This window comes from Bubalus bubalis, chromosome 16 (genome assembly GCF_019923935.1).
Source record: "Bubalus bubalis isolate 160015118507 breed Murrah chromosome 16, NDDB_SH_1, whole genome shotgun sequence".
Lineage (NCBI taxonomy): Eukaryota > Metazoa > Chordata > Mammalia > Artiodactyla > Bovidae > Bubalus > Bubalus bubalis.
Genome location: NC_059172.1, coordinates 5230895 through 5255015, shown reverse-complemented (window position 1 = coordinate 5255015; position 24121 = coordinate 5230895). Strand labels below are relative to the sequence as shown.

General features: G+C 37.4%; 1 protein-coding gene across 1 annotated transcript; it reads right to left on the bottom strand.

Annotated features, from left to right (window-relative positions):
* Positions 1-768: 768 nt before the first annotated feature.
* On the bottom strand, positions 769-23451 carry LOC102407445 (olfactory receptor 5AS1-like). Its single transcript, XM_025266384.3, has 3 exons — positions 23418-23451; positions 2754-2850; positions 769-1636 (listed from the first exon to the last, which is right to left on the bottom strand). The coding sequence occupies exons 1-3, from the start codon at positions 23449-23451 to the stop codon at positions 769-771; spliced, it is 999 nt and encodes a 332-aa protein (XP_025122169.3).
* Positions 23452-24121: the final 670 nt, after the last annotated feature.

Here is a 24121-nt window from a genome sequence, read left to right as displayed (position 1 = left end):
AAGATAGAGTCAGGAACATATGTGTAAAGAATTAGTAATGTATATAGTTAATAGTCTTTATGATCTTCACCGGGTATCCACAGTGAATATCTATTACAATAACCAATCTAGCCTAAACAGAAAATACATGCTATAATTTCACTCTCTCCTAATATAAATGTGACTATTGCTATATGTGTCTTCTATCTGATTTTCTGAGATCCATTGTAATCACCATTATCCATCATGAATAATGTTAAATTTCCTTGATGGTAAATGTTCTGTAAGTACTGAATCCAGGCTTATTTTCCCAAACACAGAAAACTGAATTTACTCACTCTTCTATCGATCCATTCATCTGATCCATTCATCCATTTATTCACAATATATATAACACACACACACACATGCCCTACACAAAGCTGCATAGGTTTTGGAAAAATCAACCAAGATACATATCCCCAGCTGCTATGGACTTTCTCATATGGATAGGTTAGCAGACAAATCAACAAATACCTTCAATATTACATGATAAAGAACATAACAAATCAATGTACAAAGAGAAATTATTATTTTAATTCAGAAATGTTTCACAGGGCAGAATTCTGGCAAGTAAATTTGTAAGAGAAGATAAAATCATTTTACAGTATGGAAGATGAAAAGTTATTTTTATTTCTGAAAGGCGGGAAAATGTTTAAAATATTTGACCTATAGGGTGATGTACAGCTGATTGTCAGATTGGAGGGATAGGCTATGCCTTAAATATTCTTAAATAACTTTAAATCCTATTCATTTGAAAGTCCAGTTTCTGTCCAATAGCTTTCTGAGGGCATTTTTTACATCTTTGTTTCTGAAGTTGTAGATTACTGGATTAAACATGGGAAAGACAACCGTATAAAGCACTGCAACTACTTTGTCAGTGTCTAGGGAGTAGCTGATACTGGGATGCAAGTACATAAACAGGAGTGTTCCGTGGAATAAGGTGATTGCTATGAGATGGGAGGCACAGGTAGAGAACGTTTTGCTTCTTGCACCTGAGGACTTGATGCTCAAAACAGTGAGGAGGATACAGATGTATGAGATAAAGATGACCACAAAAGCACTGGTCTGGATGAAGCCACACAAGGCAAAGAGCAGAAGCTCATTGATGTAGGTGTCTGTGCAGGATAAAGCCAGGAGAGGTGAGATATCACAGAAAAAATGGTTGATGATATTGGAGCCACAATATGGCAGCCTGAATGTGAGGCAGACATGGACCTTTGAAATCACACCCCCACTGAAGTACACCAACGCAATGCAGCAGACACAGACTCTCCCAGACACAAGAGCAGAATAGAGCAGTGGATTGCAGATGGCTGCATAGCGGTCATAGGCCATTGCTGCCAGGATAAGGCATTCAGCATTAGCAAAACAACCAAAGAAAAACATCTGTAGCACACAACCATAGAGGGAAATGCTTTGCTTGGATGCTAAGAAATTTCCCAGCATTTTAGGAGGGATTGCTGTTGAGTAGCTAATGTCTAAGAAAGACAAGTTGCTGAGAAAATAACACATGGGGGTTTGAAGGCTTGAATTGATATTAACTAGAATTATTACACCTACATTTCCCACCACAGTTAGTGTATAGACTACAAGAAATACCAAGAATAGTGTAAAAAGCAAGAGAGTTCCAGAAAAACATCTATTTCTGCTTTATTGACTATGCCAAAGCTTTTGACTGTGTGGATCACAATAAACTGTGGGAAATTCTTCAAGAGATGGGAATACCAGACCACCTGACCTGCCTCTTGAGAAACCTGTATTCAGGTCAGGAGGTGACAGTTAGAACTGGACATGGAACAACAGACTGGTTCCAAATAGGAAAAGGAGTATGTCAAGGCTGTATATTGTCACCCTGCTTATTTAACTTCTATGCAGAGTACATCATGAGAAACGCTGGGCTGGAAGAAACACAAGCTGGAATCAACATTGCCAGGAGAAATATCAATAACCTCAGATATGCAGATGACACCACCCTTATGGCAGAAAGTGAAGAGGAACTAAAAAGCCTCTTGATGAAAGTGAAAGTGGAGAGTGAAAAAGTTGACTTACAGCTCAACATTCAGAAAACGAAGATCATGGCATCTGGTCCCATCACTTCATGGGAAATAGATAGGGAAACAGTGGAAACAGTGTCAAACTTTATTTTTTTGGGCTCCAAAATCAGTACAGATGGTGACTGCAGCCATGAAATTAAAAGACGCTTACTCCTTGGAAGGAAAGTTATGTCCAACCTAGATAGCATATTGAAAAGCAGAGACATTACTCTGCCAACAAAGGTCCGTCTAGTCAAGGCTGTGGTTTTTCCAGTGGTCATGTATGGATGTGAGAGTTTGACTGTGAAGAAGGCTGAGCGCCAAAGAATTGATGCTTTTGAACTGTGGTGTTGGAGAAGACTCTTGAGAGTCCCTTGGACTGCAAGGAGATCCAACCAGTCCATTCTGAAGGAGATCAGCCCTGGGATTTCTTTGGAAGGAATGATGCTAAAGCTGAAACTCCAGTACTTTGGCCACCTCATGCAAGGAGTTGACACATTGGAAAAGACTCTGATGCTGTGAGGGATTGGGGGCAGGAGGAGAAGGGGACCACAGAGGATGAGGTGGCTGAATGACATCACTGATTCAATGGACATGAGTCTGAGTGAACTTCGGGAGTTGGTGATGGACAGGGAGGCCTGGCATGCTGCGATTCATGGGGTCACAAAGAGTCGGACACGACTGAGCGACTGAACTGAACTGAGAGGTAGATAATCTATGAATTCAACAAGTAGGAACTCATTCTGCATGGTATCATTATTCTCCAAAATCTTCTTGTTTTTCTTGTCTTTCTCATCTGAAATAGATGGCATCAGAATACATGAATTGATCTGAGTGATTGATTAACAAAGGATACTTTTATTCTTCCTTCTAAAGAGGCAAAGATAAGGATAATAAAATCACTGTTAAGGCATTTTCTGTGATGTATTTGGCTTCTTTTCTTTTTTCTTTTTTTGTCACTTTATTTAAAAAATAATTAAAATCTTCATTGATGCTACAGAATGTTATTCAGGTATGATGCTTTAAGAGGCAGTGACTTTAAAAACTGTACTTTAAGAGATGGTACTGATTCCTTTCAAGATGAAAAAGAATGAATTTGGCTGAGTTGATAAGTCCTGGTAGAACCAGAAGAGCTGGCAAAGTCCTTATAAGTCAACCCCTGTTTTTCAGATCCTAAAATCATATTATTCCATGTACAGGAAAGTATAGTTGGGAAAAGTTCTAAGGAGAATTCTCCCACAGATAAACTGGATAAATCTATAGAATATCTGTGATCTTGGGAGGTAGTTTAAAATAACAGATAAGAGCATATCAGTTATGTAAGAGATGACTGGGTTGAAATCTTAGCTTTGCTACATATAGAATATATACTAATTGGTTATGTGATCTTAATAAAGTCATTTAACCACTCTGTGATGATTAGAGGAAAAACAAGTAGATATTTGTAAAACACTTACATAACTGGTACATAATACACATTAAAGTAACTTTTACTTTTAATAGCTTATTCAGTAGGTTGAAATGCCCAGACAATTGTCTCAAAATTCATCTTATCTTTTTAAAATTTTATTTATTGAATTTAATTGGCAGATAATTACTTTACAATATTGTGATGGCTTTTGCCATACATCAGCATGACTCAGCCATAGGTATACATGTTTCCCCTCATCCTGAACCCCCCTCCCAACAAAATTCATGTTATCTTTGACATCATGTGTACAGGATCTGCCTTCTCTTAAAAATAAGACCCATTGTGTATGTGTGTGTGTTCTATACAAATAAATTGCTTGGTTTCAGTAAATCTTTTACACGTGCATATAATTGTTGCTTTCCTTTCCCTAATTTATGTCTCTTTCTTGACTCTAGAGTGTGGATATAATGGTGTCTGGTGTGAGGTCACAAGAACATTCTTTTGAAGGACAACCGTGTCTCTGTCCTTATTAATGAACTTCTAAACTGAGACTATAATGGGAAAAAGTATTATATAGGCAGAAGGAGAAATTACCAAGTGAAAAAACCTTAGGATGAATGTCAATGAAAAATACGGTGAGATGGAATATCTTGCAGGCAATTAAAGATATGTAATGTTGGCTTAAGTCAGTAACACTATGGTGAGTAAGAAGAGAAACAAATAATGGGGATCTATTTTCTGTTATATGTGGGAATCCTGTAATTCTCCTGGCTCCAACAATATGACCTGCTATCTTCTAGAGGATCCAGTCTTTGTCGGGAACTAGATCTTTAAAAGGAAAAAGTTGATTGAAAAAAGATGAATTCAAACTCTTAAATGAGAAAAATAATAATGTATTTATGTTGCACAGATGTCATTTCTATGCTTATAATATTCAGATTCTTATCCTTAACTCTTTGTCTTCCTTTTTTTAATGAATCAATTCAATAATCATGAAAAGGACTTTCTTGAATTTTCTTGTGTGTGCATGTGTGTGTGACTCTCCAACAGCCTGTGTCCTCTTTGATTTGATATCACTGGAACAAAAGAGGCCCCAAAATAAAGAGAAAAAGTAAGTGTATGGAGTCCTGGACTCTAATCCTAGTTCTACTACTTTATTTTATTTTTATTTATGTTATCATATCTTAATTTATAAAGTCAGACCTACTGTATTTACTTTTATGCTTGTCATCTAAAGCAAAATATATATATTCAAGAACTTCATAATGGCTTACTAAACTTTTATACTTGTTTGCAGATTATTAGCAGGAATTGCTGATTCAAACAAGTTTGTTAAAACTGGAAACAACAAATGAACAGACATGCAGCAATAAAAATGTTGTAAACTCTAAACAAACATAAATCAAGTATAACTGCCACTACCAATAAAACAACCAAGGCAAACTATAACTTGTTTTCTTGAACGGTTTTAGTTTGGGTTTTCTAAGAACTGGAGCCCTGATACATTCACTGTGATACCTAGTTACTTGCATTAAAGATGATACTGAGAGTGGTGAAAGCAATAAACAATAGTTAAATTTATCAATTCATTTTCCAATCATTTGGCATGCATCATTTCATCAAAACCTCATATTATTCTATGGATAAACATTTTTCTATCTTTACAAGTGATAAAACTGAAGCATAGAAATGTAATTAAATTTTCAGAGTGTACATTGACAGAATCTTATTCTCACTTCTTAACCGAAGTACTATGGTGGGTCTGATGTTGAAATATTTTCTACTGCTGTAGGAATTTTATGATATATCATTTGAATATAGAATATCAGTGTGGTAAAGAACCTCAGCCATTATTTGGCATTCTTATATTTCAGATGCCACCACTACAAGATCATTCAACATGTGGCATGTCCACTAGTGACTTGCATGAGTATATCATATCCAAAAACAGGTTATGAGATCAAAGTCTGATTTTTCTTCCTTAAGTCCCCATGAAAATTGAAAAACTGTCTAGAGAGTTTCTGTAGTCAGTTGTTGAATGGGAGACTAAGCATCCCACAAAAATTTCACTTCTTTTGAAGGATTCATCTCATACAACTTTGAACTGAGATCTTGATTAATCTAACATAAGCTGAGCCCCACTGATTCCCAAGGAGATCTTTTGTGACAAAGCTACTTCTGAAAACTGCCCATGGATGGATTTTCATTTTGCTCTCCTGCTTAAAGTATTAAATGTAAAGTTTGCCCTCTCTTTCCTTTTCAAATTGTGTTGTACTATAGTAATTAAACACACACAGGATATGGACACACAGGATATGGAGTCAGGCAAAATTTAGTTTAACCTCAGATGTGACATTGAATGTTGTATAAGTCATTGAACTTCTCTATACATAAACTTCTTTATTTCATTTAATTAGCATAACGCATGTGTGCTTTCTAAGTCACTGCAGTTATGTCTGACTTTGCCCAACTCTGTGGACTATATAGCCCACCAGGCTCCTCTATCCATGGAATTCTACAGGCAAGAATACTGAAGTGGGTTGCTATTTCCTCCTCTAGGGGATCTTCCTGACCCAGGGATTGAACCCAACTATCTTATACCATAAAATTGAAATCAGGATTAAATTGGAAAACTTATGACACTTTACAGGGCTTGCTATATCATCAGTTCAGTTCAGTTCAGTCACTCAGTCGTGTCCGACTCTTTGCGACCCCATGAATTGCAGCATGCCAGGCCTCCCTGTCCATCACCAACTCCCAGAGTTCACTGAGATGCATGTCCATCGAGTCAGTGATGCCATCCAGCCATCTCATCCTCTGTCATCCCCTTCTCCTCCTGCCCCCAATCCCTCCCAGCATCAGAGTCTTTTCCAATGAGTCAACTCCTTGCCTGAGGTGGCCAAAGTACTGAAGTTTCAGCTTCAGCATCATTCCCTCCAAAGAAATCCCAGGGCTGATCTTCAGAATGGACTGGTTGGATCTCCTTGCTGTCCAAGGGACTCTCAAGAGTCTTGTCCAACACCAAAGTTCAAAAACATCAATTCTTCGGTGCTCAGCTTTTTTCACATTCCAACTCTCACATCCATACACAACCACTGGAAAAACCACAGCCTTGACTAGACGGACCTTTGTTGGCAGAGTAATATCTCTGCTTTTGAATATGCTATCTAGATTGGTCATAACTTTTCTTCCAAGGAGTAAGCGTATTTTAATTTCATGGCTGCAGTCACCATCTGCAGTGATTTTGGAGCCCCAAAAAATAAAGTCTGGCACCATTTCCACTGTTTCCCCATCTATTTTCCATGAAGTGATGGGACCAGATGCCATGATCTTCGTTTTCTGAATGTTGAGCTTTAAGCCAACTTTTTCACTCTCCTCTTTCACTTTCATCAAGAGGCTTTGTAGTTCCTCTTCACTTTCTGCCATAAGGGTGGTGTCATCTGCATATCGGAGGTTATCGATATTTCTCCCGGCAATCTTGATTCCAGCTTATGCTTCTTCCAGTCCAGCTTTTCTCATGATGTACTCTGCATATAAGTTAAATAAGCAAGATGACAATATACAGGCTTGACGTACTCCTTTTCCTATTTGGAACCAGTCTGTTGTTCCATGTGCAGTTCTAATTGTCACCTCCTGACCTACATACAGGTTTCTCAAGAGGCAGGTCAGATGGTCTGGTATTCCCATCTCTTGAAGAATTTCCCACAGTTTATTGTGATCCACACAGTCAAAAGCTTTGGCATAGTCAATAAAGCAGAAATAGATGTTTTTCTGGAACTCTCTTGCTTTTTCCATGATCCAGCAGATGTTGGCAATTTGATCTCTGGTTCTTCTGCCTTTTCTAAAACCAGCTTGAACATCAGGAAGTTCATGGTTCATGTATTATTGAAGCCTGGCTTGGAGAATTTGGAGCATTACTTTACTAGCGTGTGAGATGAGTGCAGTTGTGCGGTAGTTTGAGCATTCTTTGGCATTGCCTTTCTTTGGGATTAGAATGAAAACTGACCTTTCCAGTCCTGTGGCCACTGCTGTGTTTTCCAAATTTGCTGACATACTGAGTGCAGCACTTTCACAGCATCATCTTTCAGAATTTGAAATAGCTCAACTGGAATTCCATCACCTCTACTAGCCTTGTTAATAGTGATGCTTTCTAAGGCCCTCTTGACTTCACATTCTAGGATGTCTGACTCTAGGTCAGTGGTCACACCATCGTGATTATCTTGGTAGTGAAGATCTTTTTTGTGCAGTTCTTCTGTGTATTCTTGCTATCTCTTCTTAATATCTTCTGCTTCTGTTAGGTCCATACCATTTCTGTCCTTTATCGAGCCCATCTTTGCATGAAATGTTCCCTTGGTATCTCTAATTTTCTTGAAGAGATCTCTAGTCTTTCTCATTCTGTTGTTTTCTTCTATTTCTTTGCATTACTCACTGAGGAAGGCTTTCTTATCTCTCCTTGCTCTTTGTTGAAACTCTGCATTCATATGTTTATATATTTCCTTTTCACCTTTGCTTTTCACTTCTCTTCTTTTCACAGCTATTTGTAAAGCCTCCTGAGACAGCCATTCAGCTTTTTTGCACTTCTTTTCCATGGGGATGGTCTTGATCCCTGTCTCCTGTACAATGTCAGGAACCTCTGTCCATAGTTCATCAGGCACTCTATCAGGTCTAGTCCCTTAAATCTCTTTCTCACTTCCACTGTATAATCATAAGGGATTTGATTTAGGGATTTGTTATATTATAGATGCATGAAATAATAAATGCATTATTATTAGTGTTAATACTATTGTGATTACTTAATCATTCAATATATGACTTCAAAATTGTAAGTTCCTTCAGTTGGTAATTACAGGGACAAGCATTAAAGAGTTATACTATATGTTAAATGTGTATATTCTCATAGAAGCTGAGGTTTGTCTTATTGATAAAATTTAGCTTATTTAATTTAGCTATGGAGTAGGAATTGGCAACCCATTCCATTATTCTTGCCTCAAAAAGTCAATGGACAGCAGAGCCTGGCAGGTTATAGCCCATGGGGTCGAAGAGTTAGATATGACCGAGCATACACACCTAATTTAGCTAATTCAATTAATTAGATTATTAGATTTCTCAAGATTTTCAAAATAGCCATACTCAGATTCCCCATCATGGAAATAAGGAGCACAATGAATCAGTCAATGGCTTTAGGAAGATGCCATGGGGAAAGTCAGGCCAGATTTATACTCCACCATCCCCCTGTCCATTCCTCTAGCCCACATACATACACAAACTGAGAAAACCCTACAGAGTCGGGGAAGATACATTTTATCTCAGGCAACTGTATCTTTGCTACATCCACACCACACACCTTGTTAATGCTTCAGGGAATCTGTCACCTACCTTGGCACCATCTGGAAGTTTGAATGTAATATTTATTTTGTACAAGAGGCTGATACCAGATTTTTACACATGGATCTTATGAAGGATAAATATTATATTCTCGTCTGAGACAAGAGGGATATTATCCCAAGATAATTCCCAACCCCAGGTGGATTTTAGATTGGCAATGACCTTTTTCTGAGCAGTGTGGCCTGAATGATTTTCAAAGAGAAAAATGGAGAGCAGAAATATAATTGACTATTATGTAGCCAATTACAATGTAATCTTTAACTGAGAAATCTAAGATAAAACAACAGCAAAAATCTTCTCAGTTCTGCCAGGTGATAGGAAACAAGCAAAAAACTCATATAAATCCTATGATTTCTACCAGATATTACCTTTAGTTATATGAGATGATCTGAAAGTGCAAGTTTAATGCTATTGAGAACAATCCCAGGTACCCACATTTTAGTTTGCTTCTTTCAATTTTCCTAGTGACTTGGAGGAAATATGTCTTGTATGATAAGATGTAAGAGCTTACAACTCAGGGAACCTGGATTTGAAAGTGAGATTTGCCATTTCACAACTGTGAGACTTTGAGTCACTTCTTAAATGTTATTCCTTAGGGCAGAAAGTGAAGAGGAACTCAAAAACCTCTTGATGAAAGTGAAAGTGGAGAGTTAAAAAGTTGGCTTAAAGCTCAACATTCAGAAAATGAAGATCATAGCATCCGGTCCCACCACTTCATGGGAAATAGATGGGGAAACAGTGGAAACAGTGTCAGACTTTATTTTTCTGGGCTCCAAAATCACCACAGATGGTGACTGCAGCCATGAAATTAAAAGACGTTTACTCCTTGGAAGAAAAGTTATGACCAACCTAGATAGCATATTGAAAAGCAGAGACATTACTTTACCAACAAAGGTTCGTCTAGTCAAGGCTATGGTTTTTCCTGTGGTCATGTATGGATGTGAGAGTTGGACTGTGAAGAAGGCTGAGTGCCGAAGAATTGATGCTTTTGAACTGTGGTGTTGGAGAAGACTCTTGAGAGTCCCTTGGACTGCAAGGAGATCCAACCGGTCCATTCTGAAGGAGATCAGCCCTGGGATTTCTTTGGAAGGAATGATGCTAAAGCTGAAACTCCAGTACCTTGGCCACCTCATGCAAGGAGTTGATGCATTGGAAAAGACTCTGATGCTGGGAGGGATTGGGGGCAGGAGGAGAAGGGGACCACAGAGGATGAGGTGGCTGAATGGCATCACTGACTCGATGGACATGAGTCTCAGTGAACTCTGGGAGTTGGTGATGGACAGGGATGCCTGGCGTGCTGCAATTCATGGGGTCACAAAGAGTCGGACATGACTGAGCGACTGATCTGATCTGATCTGATCTGATTAATTGTAAAATGATAAGTACTAATTGTCCACCTCACCAAATTCTTATGAAAATTGGAATAATGCATGTAAAGAGTCCCTTCTTCAGCAGACTGCACACTTTCTTTTGTAATTATAGCAGTATTTGTAACAGTATTTCTTCATAATTTAAAAAGAAGTTCTATATTTTAACTTAAAAAAAAATTATTAACAAGACTTCCCCCGTGGTTCAGTGGTAAAAAAAAATCCACCTGCCAATGCAGGAGAGGCAGGTTGTATCCCTGGATCTTGCAGATCCCCTGGAGAAGGAAATGGCAACCCACTCCAGTATTCTTGCCTGGAGAATCCCATGGACAGAGGAGCCTGGGAAGCTACAGTCCGTGGGTTTGCAAAGTCAGACATGACCAAGCATGCATGCACAGGAGAAACAGGAAAAATGCAAACCTGAGCTTTAGCTTCTAGGGAGCTGGAAGAGAAATGTTTCCTCATCTTCAGTGCTTAGTCAAGGCTCCCAAAAAGGTTCTGTGACACCACCCAATTCTGTAGAGTGCCCAATGCTACCTTAAAGGAAATGGTCTCCTGCATACAGTTGTCTCTAAAGTGACTAAGCCAAGAGTCACAGGGTGATGTAGCAACATTTTTATGAGTATGTCATATATTAAACACTGAACCGTAACAAGGAGACCATCTACACACACTCTAAATGAACTTCCCCTTGCTTACCTGCCAAATCAAATAAATCTCTCTTACCAAGTACTGCCGACAAAAGTGTTTATTTATGGAAGCTCTGTTTATTGATTACATTCATATATATATATATATATATATATATATATATATATATATAAGGAATCCCTATTTTGGGGTGAAGTGAAAGTCACTCAGTCATGCCCAACTCTTTGCAACCCCATGGACTACAGTTCATGGAATTCTCCAGGCCAGAATACTGGAGTGGGTAGCCTTTCTCTTCACCAGGGGATCTTCCTAACCCAGGGATCGAACCCAGGTCTCCCACATTGCAGGCAGATTCTTTACCAACTGAGCTATCAGGGAAGCTTGTGGCACAACTGGTAAAGAATCTGTCCACAATGCGGGAGACCTGGATTCCATCCCCGGGTTGCGAAGATCCCCTGGAGAAGGGAAAGGCTACCCACTCCAGTATTCTGGCCTGGAGAATTCCATGGACTGTGAAGTCCATGGGGTTGCAAAGACTGGGACACGACTAAGTGACTTTCCCTTTCACTTTCATCCTGGGGTAATAATACTGCAGCAATGCATTCTTTGCTGTAACCACTATAGCGTAAGAAACAGACTATCATGAGGCTCAGTATTTTGTTTTTTATCTTTTGTTATTATTATTCTTTTTTTGAGCTTTCTTGTTTTTGTTTTTGAATTAATTGATTTTTTTAAAATTGAAGGATAATTGCTTTGCAGAATTTTGTTGTTTTCTGTCAAACATTAACAATAATCAGTCATAGTGACACCCATGCCCCCTCCCTCCTGAATGCCCCTCCCATCTCCTTCCCCACCCCACCCCTCTAGATGGTTACAGAGCCCCTGTTTAAGCTCCCTGAGTCGTACAGCATTGTACAGCATTCCCATTGGCTATTTATTTTACATATGGTATTTTAAGTTTTCATGATGCTCACTCCTTAGTTAGTCACAGAGAGGTCCTCACACTGTCCTGGAAAAGTAAGAAAAATTCTCCTGAAAATTATTTTGACTTTTAGATTTTGCTCAGGTCCAGCTCCTCTTATGCAAATTCCATGAAATAGTTAAAAGTTCTTGATGGATTGCCTGATTTATCATGCAAGAGACCTTATACCTCCATGTTTATAATAGAGAATTTAGGACCCGTGATAACCTGATATCTGATATTGCATGGCAAGGTATTTTATCTCAAATAGATCCCAGTAACAGGATAATGCTCATTCCTCAAAGTTAGAAAGGTAAATTTCTGAGGCAAAAAAAAAAAAACAAAAACTATCTATTTAAAATATCTAAATTCTTCTGCTAGTACATATAGCTTCTTGATGGGCTGAGTCTCAATTTTGGGACTGCTATAGAAATATAGAATTGCCTGCAGTGCTATTTAAAGAGGTCTTTCTGAATATGGTAATGCATCCTACACAAAGTGTCATTCTTTAAGAAGATCTACAGTATGGTTACAAATGCCCTCGTTTATATAGAAGATGCAGCTTCCAAAACTGAAAGCAGCTTATTAATACCTTCTATCTTTTATGTAGGAGGAAACAAAGTTTAGAAAAGTATGCTTTCTCTTCCAGAGGATATCCCAACATGTTCCATGTGACTAGACTCAGAAACAATGAATCTAGATCCTGGACATTTCCAGTTGTTCATTTTATAGTCTATTTTCAATATTGTGGATATATGTGTACTTTATGACATAGTGAGAGGAAAATTTGTTAGTTTTGTTTTTTTCCCTAGAGCCTTATATATACATGTTTAGAGACAAAATACAGAAAGTTCTTTGATAGCCTTGCTAAGAAAAAGGAAAATAATTTGAGAGGTTTGTTTTTAATTTGTGGGGTAGGGAAGTTGAGGAAGTACATTTGCACACATTACAACAAGCTACATAAAGTTTTACTGTGGCTTTCTATATGCTCAGTGGTAAAGAATCCACCTGCCAAACAGGAGATGCAGGAGACATGTGTTCAATCCCTGGATCATTAAGATCCCGTGGAGGATATGGCAACTCACTCCAGTATTTTTGCCTGAAGAATCCCATGGACAAAGGAGCCTGGCAAGCTGCAGTCCAAGAGGTCACAAAGAGTCCGACACAACTGAGCAACTAAAGAGCAACAGCTGAGATTCACTATGCATCGCACTTTAAGAGCACCATGCTTGGAATTGTGGTTATAAACAGAGGGACTTTATGATTAAATTCATAAAGAATAATTAGCTCCTATTTGGAAGATTCAATCATTTTCTTTATTAGCAAAACTAGAAAGTCAATTACAATCACTGATGAATCACTGTCACCATGGTATTTATATTAGTCCCGTTTAGTAAAAGGTCAGCTCAGCCATCCTGGGCTGCCCATCCTGTGTATTTCAGAGGTCTTCAAGACTTGACTGGCTCCTGGGAGATAACATCTAAAACCTTGGAATATCCTGTCTGATAAGAGCAGTTTCGTATCCTGGGGTCCACATCAAACAGTTTATGCTGTCATGGTTCAAGGTTAATGCCTGATTGTATGCCTGAGCCTTTGAACTGGGTTGTGATATAATCAATTTTAACCCCAGGGTGGTGAAATTCTAGATGAAGTATCTAAGCATAGTTTGTTTGATTCTGCATGCCTGTGAATTGACCCTTAATAAAATCCTGGACACTAAGACTTGGTTAAGCATTTCTGGTTGACAATAATTCCTAAGAGTCATCGACAACATTGCTGGGAGAATTAAGTTGTCTGTGTGACTGCACCAGGAGAGGTCGGTGGAAGCTCGTGGTTGGTTCACCATGACACAGTTTATTCACTTTTTTTCTATTGCCTCTTTCACTCTATATCTGTAGCTGTAGTAAAACATTATCACAATAGTTTTTTGGAGTTTTGTGAGACATTCCTTCTACTAAATCACAGAATCTGATAGTAGTCTTTGGCACCCCTGACACAAGCCCTATATTTGAAAAATTTTTCTCAAGCATTTTTCTTTCTTTAAGATTTTAAACTTTCTTGCACTTATATTACATAAAATATAAAATGTTATTCTAAGAAATTAAATATGCAAATTAGGAAAAAAAATAAGTGAATACATGTAAAGTTACCTCCTAAGTTAAATAAAAAACAGCAACAACAACAAAAACTGAGTATTGCTGAAATCAGAAGTTCTCTGTGATCACCTCTGTTATCCTACTTTCTTGACAATTACAGCCACCATAAGATATCATCTCAGACCTGTCAAAATGGCTATCATCAAAAAGACCACAAACAGCTAATTGGCGAGGATGTGGAGAAGAGGGAATCCTTGTACACTGTTGGTGGAAATGTAAATTGGTGCAGCCACTCTTCAAAACTGTAGGAAGATTTCCAAAAAAGCTGAAACTACCATATGGGCCAGCAATTTCATTCCTGGGTATATTTCTGAGGGAAACAAAAACATTGATTCAAAGAGATATGCATACATCATTGTTCATATCATCATTTTCTGTAGCCAAGATATGGAAGCCATTTAAGAGTCCATCAACAGATAAATGGATAAAGAAGCTGTGGGATGCATATGGAGTTGAATATTAGCTAGCTCTAGAAAAGAGTGAAATTTTGCCATCTACAATAACATGGATGGTCCTGCAGGGTATTATGCCCACTGAAATAAGTCAGATAGAAAAAGGCAAACACTGTGTGTTACCATTTACATGTGGAATCTAAAAAACTAAAACACATAAAAAATATAAGAATACAGAAACAGATCGATAGAGAACAAACTAGTGGTTGCCAATGGGACAAGAGAAGGAGACGGGAAGAGGGCAAGAGGCAGAGCATTAAAAAGCACAAACGATTCATTTTGATATTTGGCAAAACTAATACAGTTATGTAAAGTTTAAAAATAAAATTAAAAAAAAAAAAAGAATCAAAAAAAATAAAAAAATAAAAAGCACAAACGAGGGCTTTGCAGGCGGCCGGTGACTAAGACTTCACCTTCCCATGCAGGGGGCGCCAGTTCAACCCCTGGGGAAGGAGCTAAGGTTCCATGTGCCTCACAGTCAAAACACCAAAACAAAAAGCAGAGGCAACATTCTAACAGTTTCAATAAAGACAAAAAAAAATGGTCCACATCAAAAAATATTTAAAAAAATACAGATTAATACAAACTAAACAACCTACAAGGATATATTGTACAGTACAGGGAATACATTCAATATTTAATAACTCAAAATGGCGTAGAATGACAAAAAACCTGAATCACCATGTTGCACCCTTGAAACTAATACAATATTGTAAATCAAATGTACCTCAGTTAAATATGAATAAAATACTCTTCTGTTTTTTCTTATTCCCTAGCTTTCAATTTTAAAAATAAATTCATCCATATCCTAAACTATGTGTTTAATAAATCTGTTTGAATCACATTATAAATGTGATGTCATATAGTTTGTTTCCTACTTTGCTTGTGATTTTCTTCAATATTAGTTTCTAACATTTTCCCATGAAAAGCTGTTACACATGAAAAGCTCATGTGTATCCCTGTACTCTTAATTTCAAAAATGTATAGTATTATTTTTCTTTAATGGGTCTATTTAATGGTAACTTTCCTTCTATCATGATCAGTGCTGATGCAAATGTTACGTTACAGGTCACTCAGCGCACTCCTACAGGAGTTTGTCTAGGTCCATCCCTAGATATGACATTGATTGGATACAGGATATACTTATGCTTAGCTTTAAAGTATAACAAGAATTTTCCTAATTTATGTTTCATATTTATGTCCTCAAGAGCAGCACATCTGACCTTAGCTTCTACATCCTTGCTGATACTTGCTATAGTCAGACATTTAACATATTTTGCCATCATTATGGAGGTGCGTGTGTGTGTGTGTAGCCATGTCTGACTCTTTGCAAACCCATGAACTATAGCCCACAAGGCTCCTCTGTCCATGGAATTCTTCAGGCAAGAAGACTGGAATAGGTTGTCATTTCCTAATCCAGGGAATCTTCCTGACCCAGGGATCAAACTTGCATCTCCTGAATGTCCTGAATTAGCAGGCAAATTTTTTACCACTGTACCACCTTTCAGATACTTAAATCTTTAACACATCTGGAAATATATATATTTTTTCCATTGTGTTATGTTAGAATTTTCTTTTTTGAATTCAGATAGCATGTTTTCTCTACTGATCTTTTCTTTAAAAAACATGTGTTCTCCATTTATTGTTAGTGACACCCTGCTGCTGCTAAGTCGCTTCAGTCGTGTCAGACTCTGTGCGACCCCCATAGATGGCAGCCCACCAGGCTTCCCAATCCCTGGGATTCTCCAGGCAAGAACACTAGAGTGGGTTGCCATTTCCTTCTCCAACGCATGAAAGTAAAAAGCGAAAGCAAAGTCGCTCAGTCGTGTCCAACTCTTAGCGACCCCATGGACTGCAGCCTACCAGGCTCCTCCATCCATGGATTTTCCAGGCAAGAGTACTGGATAGGGTGCCATGATGTATCAAATCTTCATTTATCTGTGGATCCGTTTCTGGACCTTGTTTTCTGATCATCAGTCTATTGGTAAGTTTTCCTTTATGTAATGGCAGACACTGCTAGATAATTTTTCAAGAAAGACTTGATCTTTTTGTTCTGAGCTATTTCACCAAAACTTTAAAAAAGGCTTGTCACTCTTAGAATGTTTTTTTTAATTTTGGAGTGAATTTCCTTTACAGACCAATTCTGTAAAACTTATATCTTTCAAATATTGAGTCATTCTCATAAACATAATGTCACTGTTTATTTATGCTATTTATTTAAAGTCTTTTAGTTATGTTTTATCATAAACATAAAAGTTTTGATTGATAGATATATTTCCCTAAAGACCTTATATAATAAAAATCTGTTGTTTAAAAAGCATTATCTAAATATTTTCTGCAGTGATGAGAAAATACAACTAATTTTCAGATCGAATATTGATTCTATAGTTAACAATCCACACAGACTATTAACACCCATAGTTTTCATTTTACCCTTTTACATGAGTCTTTTCTTTATGTATCTTAAAAATCTGTAATTTATTGTTTTTGGATATCTTCCTCTGCTAGATGCACCCTCCAGTGAGTTATTACCCAGAGTTGGCAATGTTGGGCATCATTTTCCTTTAAATAATTTTAAAGTGGATAACAGTGAGCTTCTGTTCATTAATTTTGATCAAAAGATGTCAATTCAGTTTTAAGTCCTAATTAACTGTATGCCTGAACCTCCAAATGCAATTTCTCCAGCTTCCCATGCATCATATTGACATAAAGGAAGATGAAGGAAAAGCTTATTTGCAATAGTAAATCTTTTGGAAAAAATTCAAGCAAATAGATTGTAAACTTTTAACCATCAAATTGTGAAAGAAGATGTAACATTCAAGGTAGCTGTCCAGTGAAATTCTGGAAAGCATTTTCATTTCATCTTTTTAATCCACAAATTTGCTGCTAATGCTGCCATCTCTTGAGACAGACCTAACTATGCAAAGTGAATGCCCAATGTGTCTCATTAACAATAATCTTTGGTGCATTTTTTTAGCTTAAATTTAAACAGTATACAGTGCAATTATTGCTGAAAGGAGAAGTACCATAAGCAATGATTATCTTGAGAGATAACTGATGAATAAATTGTAAAGGTTTGAAAACTCTTTCAGCCTTTTTTTTTTTTTTTAGTGTAATGAAATCCCTTTGAAAAATGTCTAATTATGTTATTTCTTATTGAATCTCAAGAGAAATCAATAGACATTATAGCTATTTAATGAATCAACATATTTTTTGTTCTCCAATATTGAAAAGAAAAAATACTGCAGATAGATCTTAGTAAAAGAAGTGGGCAAATAAAGGCCCTGTTTTTCCTAGATTCTTAAATTACTGTTTACTGCATGTATTTGCTTTATTATTTCAAATAAACTTATTAGAGTAACAAATTAGCACACTGAGGTAAATCCTCATATAGATGACATGCAGTAAAATGTTCACAATCTAAAAAATAATGATTTTTTTAATTATTAACCTAATAATTAACCTATTCATTTATAAAATTGACTTATTTTTAAATTTACATTTTAAAGTATAATCAAGTATCTTCATTTATTTGCTCATCTATCCACAAATATTTAATGACTGTCTACTATGTAACAGAAAATGTCCTGCCAGCCTAACCAATCATTATAAAGATTTGTGCACTAAAAAATTTATTAGAAGAGTAAAAACAAGAAAAATATAAACAAGTAACTGAAAACAATACTGTTACTAATAAGTATTTTAATACAATTTAATAGATTTTTGCAATTAAGGATTTCATTTTATCTTTGATGTTGAAGCCTTTAAAAATGTTTAATTAAAGAGTATATGATAATTTTATCTAATAAAATCAGGATATGTGGAAAACTGAATTGACAAAAAGTGAATATTATCTTTATGAGATAACTTGATAATTAACAAAAATAGCTATCTCATTTAAAATTATCCTTTTGTAGTTTCCTTTGGTCATATTCTTATCCTATATCACATAAACTGCAATGTCCCTTTGATGAATACTCAATTTACACCTAATCAAAAGATAATTATTGAAATGCAAAAGTCTATCTCTGGTGCAAATTATTACATAATTTATTTATTTCCTCACAGGATAATTAGAAATAAAAAAAATACATATGCACAAAAAGAAGTTTCCAGAGATGTATAAAATTCTTAAAAGATATTAAGTTAAAAATAAAATAAATCTACTGTACTTAGCAAAAAGCAAGTCAGTGATGGCATTGAAGAGAAAGCTTTCCATGGGAAAGACATGTGCAGAATGTAAGGCTATGATGCCTGAACACCAACATGTATTTCATGGTTCCACTTTTTTGTGGAAAATAATTCTAATGAGTTCAAAATTTATCCCTTGAAATATTTATTTATATATAATGCTAATGAATACATTATAAAATAAATAGCAAGAGTATCAATTACTGTCAAGGTAAGTTTTCCAGCTAGACTTTAAGCCTTCATAAATATTTTAAAAAGTGGGTTTCCCAGGTGGCTCAACAGAAAAGAATTTGACTGCCAAGCAGGAGATGTGAGTTCAATCCTTGGGTCGGGAAATTCCCCTGGAGTCGGAAATGGCAATCCACTCTAGTATTCTTGCCCAGAAAATTCCGTGGACAGAGAAGCCTGGCAGATTAAGTCCATGTGATCACGAAGAGTAAGACCCAACTCAGTGACAGAACAACAATCTCCTCTTTATTCTATGGAGACATGGAAAAAGTGCAAGAATGTAGTAAGTTTGCATTCCAGAAGACAGCGCTGTCTTTGCTACTTACTTAAAAAAAAAAAAAAAAATAGGATCAGTTTGTACATAAGGCCTTGTCATTGAAGGATGGCTATTATGAGCTCTGATGCCTAATTCTGGATATTGGTCTGCTGTTTAGTTGATGTGTGGCAGAACCAATACAATATTGTAAAGTAATTAGCCTCCAATTAAAATAAATAATTTTTTTTTTAAAAAGGAGAGTGCTGAGAAATCATGGTTACATAGAATCTGAAGATCTTGTAACCCACAGAAAGATTCAACCTTCTGGTGGAGAAAAGTATAGATAGAGTAAAAAGACACTTGATTCCAGGGAAACTTTGAAATGACTCCTAGAGCTGCTGCTGCTGCTGCTGCTAAGTTGCTTCAATTGTGTCCGACTCTGTCCGCCCTACCTACTGATGGATTTTATAGATATTTTTAAGATGTTAGTGATCTAGATAATATGAAATAATGATTCTATTAAATTCAGTCTTTAAATTTTAGTGAAAATTTAATTTACTAGTTTTAAGATTGCCATCAGTCTCACAAGCCTTTATCATTTGTTCAGAAGTATACCCACAGATCCTACTGTTCCATCAGGGTCAAATATTATGCACTTACATGTCTTAAATAAAATTGTAGTTATTCAAGTTTTTTAGAAAACAGAAGATGATTATGTATATAATGGCAATCCAGATTTGGGTACAAGAGGATTGAGTCAAACTTCATCTTACACATAATGTGTAACTGGTATTAAAACATTATTGTATCACCTCACTACTATGAAAACATTATATGTTGGTACAGTCATATATCTAGGGTAAGATATAAACATGTTAAAAGCTTTAAGAAGATAATGACTGTATTCCTAGGTTTGAGTGTGTATTCATAACGAATTTGGGGGACTTCTCTGGTGGTCCAGTGGTTCAGAATCTGCCTACCAAAATAGGGGAAACAGATTCAGACCCTGGGCAAGAAGATTCCACATACCATGGGGCAATTAAGCCCAAGCATCACAACTACTGAAGCCCAGGAGTGGAGAGTCGTTGTTCTGCAGCAGAGTAGATACCACAATGAGAAGTCCATGCATGGCAACTAGAGGGTAGCCCTGCTCTATGTGGCTACAGAAAGCTATGTGCACAGCAGTGAAGACCTGGCAGAGCCAAAATAAATAAATACATAATATGCTTTTTAAAAGGAGTTTGTGCATTTCTGGTATTACTTGTAAAAATACTCAGTTCAGTTCAGTTTAGTCGCTAAGTTGTGTCTGACTCTTTGTGACCCCATGAATCCAGCATGTCAGGCCTCCCTGTCCATCACCAACTCCTGGAGTTCACTCAAACTCGTGTCCATCGAGTCGGTGATGCCATCCAGCCATCTCATCCTCTGTCGTCCCCTTCTCCTCCTGCCCCCAATCCCTCCCAGCATCAGAGTCTTTTCCAATGAGTCAACTCTTCGCATGAGGTGGCCAAAGTACTGGAGTTTCAGCTTCAGCATCATTCCTTCCAAAGAAATCCCAGGGCTGATCTTCAGGATGGACTGTTTGGATCTCCTTGCAGTCCAAGGGACTCTCAAGAGTCTTCTCCAACACCACAGTTCAAAAGCATCAATTCTTCAGTGCTCAGCCTCCTTCACAGTCCAACTCTCACATCCATACATGACCACAGGAAAAACCATAGCCTTGACTAGACAAACCTTTGTTGGCAAAGTAATGTCTCTGGTTTTCAATATGTTATATAGGTTGGTCATAACTTTCCTTCCAAGGAGTAAGCGTCTTTTAATTTCATGGCTGCAGTCAACATCTGCAGTGATTTTGGAGCCCAGAAAAATAAAGTCTGATACTGTTTCCACTGTTTCCCCATCTATTTCCCATGAAGTGATGTGACCAGATGCCATGATCTTCGTTTTCTAAATGTTGAGCTTAAGCCAACTTTTTCACTGTCCTCTTTCACTTTCAACAAGAGGCTTTTTAGTTCCTCTTCACTTTCTGCCATAAGGGTGGTGTCATCTGTATATCTGAGGTTATTGATATTTCTCCTGGCAATCTTGATTCCAGCTTGTGCTTCTTCCAGCCCAGCGTTTCTCATCATGTACTCTGCATAGAAGTTAAATAAGCAAGGTGACAATATACAGCCTTGACATGCTCCTTTTCCTATTTGGAACCAGTGTATTGTTCCATGTCCAGTTCTAAGTGTTTCTTCCTGACCTGCATATAGGTTTCTCAAGAGGCAGGTCAGGTGGTCTGGTATTCTCATCTCTTTCAGAATTTTCCACAGTTTATTGCGATCCACACAGTCAAAGCCATTGGCATAGTCAATAAATCTGGGGTAGCTCCTCCCAGCCGCCGCCCCTGGCCTCTGGCATGGGTGTACAAATGTTACTTAATAGAATTTCATTTATCACAATAAGAGCCTGGATACCCCTTGTGAACATATGGTGATTTAGGCTTGAAAGTTTAGCTGGGAACTGGGAGCAACTCTACAGAATACAGAGCACAGAAATACACTCTTACAAGCAAGATCATTTTCTCTTTTCTTTCTTTATTTTTTTTAAGCTATGGCAAAGGAGGGAAGAATATACAGTGGAGAAAAGACAGTCTGTTCAATAAACAGTGATGGGAAAATTGGACAGCTATATGTAAAAGGGTGAGATTAGAACACTGCCTCATGAAAATGAATAGAAAATGCTTAAAGACCTAAATGTAAGACTAGAAACCATAAACTTCCTAGAAGAGAACAGAGGCCAAACACACTTTGACGTATGTCACAGCAATATATTTGGGATCTGTCTCTGAAGGCAAAAGCAATAAGAGAAAGAGGGAAAGGGGTATTCAGTTCAGTTCAGTTGCTCAGTCGTGTCCGACTCTTTGCAACCCCATGGACTGCAGCATGCAAGGCATCCCTGTCTATCACCAACTCCTGGAGTTTACCCAAAGTCATGTCCATTGAGTCAGTGAGGCTATTCAACCATCTCATCCTCTGTTGTCTCCTTTTCCTCTGACCTTCGATCTTTCCCAGCATCAGGGTCTTTTCAAATGAGTCAGCTCTTCGCTTCAGGTGGCCAAAGTATTGGAGTTTCAGCTTCAGCCTCATTCCTTCCAATGGATATTCAGGACTGATTTCCTTTAGGACGGACTGGTTGGATCTCCTTGCAGTCCAAGGGACTTTCAAAACTTTTCTCCAACACCACAGTTCAAAAGCATCAACTCTTTGATGCGAAGCTTTCTTTACAGTCCAACACCCACATCCATACATGACTACTGGTAAAACCACAGCTTTGAGGAGACAGAACTTTGCTAGCAAAGTAATGTCTCTGCTTTTTAATATGCTGTCCAGGTTGATCATAACTTTCCTTCCAAGGAGTAAATGTCTTTTGATTTCATGGCTGCAGTCACCATCTGCAGTGATTTTGGAGCCCCCAAAATTAAAGTCAGACACTGTTTCCACTGTTTCCCCATCTATTTCCCATAAAGTGATGGGACCAGATGCCATGATCTTCGTTTTCTGAATGTTGAACTTTAAGCCAACTTTTTCACTCTCCACTTTCACTTTCAACAAGAGGCTCCTTAGTTCTTCAATTTCTGCCATAGGAGTGGAATCATCTGCATATTTGAGGTTATTGAAATTTCTCCTGGCAATCTTGATTCCAGTTTGTGCTTCATCAAGCCCAGCATTTCTCATGAAGTACTTTGCATATAAGTTAAATAAGCAGGGTGACAATATATACCCTGACATACTCCTTTTCCTATTTAGAACCAGTCTGTAGTTTCATGTCCAGTTCTAACTATTGCTTCCTGACCTGTATACAGATTTCTCAAGAGGCAGGTCAGGTGGTCTAGTATCCCAATCTCTTCCACAATTTTCCAAAATTTATTGTGATCCACACAGTCAAAGGCTTTGGCATAGTCAAAAAAGGAGAAATAGATGCTTTTCTGAAACTCTTGCTTTTTCAATGATACAGCAGATGTTAGAAATTTGATCTTTGGTTCCTCTGCCTTTTCTAAATCCAGCTTGAACATCTGGAAATTCACGGTTCACGTATTTTTGAAGCATTGCTTGGAGAATTTTGAGCATTACTTTACTAGCATGTGAGATCAGTGCAATTGTGCAGTAGCTTGAACATTCTTTGGCATTGCCTTTCTTTGGGATTGGAATTAAAACTGACCTTTTCCAGTCCTGTGGCCACTGCTGAGTTTTTCAAATTTGCTGGCATATTGAGTGCACCACTTTCCCAGCATCAGCTTTTTTAGGATTTGATATAGCTTACCTGGAATTCGATCAGCTCCACGAGCTTTGCTCATAGTGATGCTTCCTAAATCCCACTTGACTTCCCATTCCAAGATTTCTGGCTCTAGGTGAGTGTGAGTGATCACACCATCGTGATTATCTGGGTTGTGAAGATCTTGTTTTGTACAGTTCTGTTTATTCTTGCCATCTCTTCTTAATATCTTCTGCTTCTGTTAGGTCCATACCATTTCTGTCCTTTATTGAGCCCATCTTTGCATGAAATGTTCCCTTGCTATCTCTAATTTTCTTGAAGAGATCTCTAGTCTTTCTCATTCCATTGTTTTCCTATATTTCTTTGCACTGATCATTGAGGAAGGCTTTCTTATCTCTCCTTGCTACTCTTTGTAACTCTGCTTTCACATGGGTATATCTTTCCTCTTTTCCTTTGTTTTTTGCTTCTCTTCTTTTCACAGCTATTTGTAAGGCCTCCTCAGACAGCCATTTTGCTTTTTGCATTCCTTTCTCTTGGGGATGGTCTTGATCCCTGTTTCCTGTATAATGTCATGAATCTCCATCCATAGTTCATCAGGCAGTCTATCAGATTGCATCCCTTAAATCTATTTCCCACTTTCACTGTATATTCTTAAGGGATTTAATTTAGGTCATACCTGAATGGTCTAGTGATTTTCCCTACTTTCTTCAATTTAAGTCTGAATTTGGCAATAAGGAGTTCATGATCTTAGC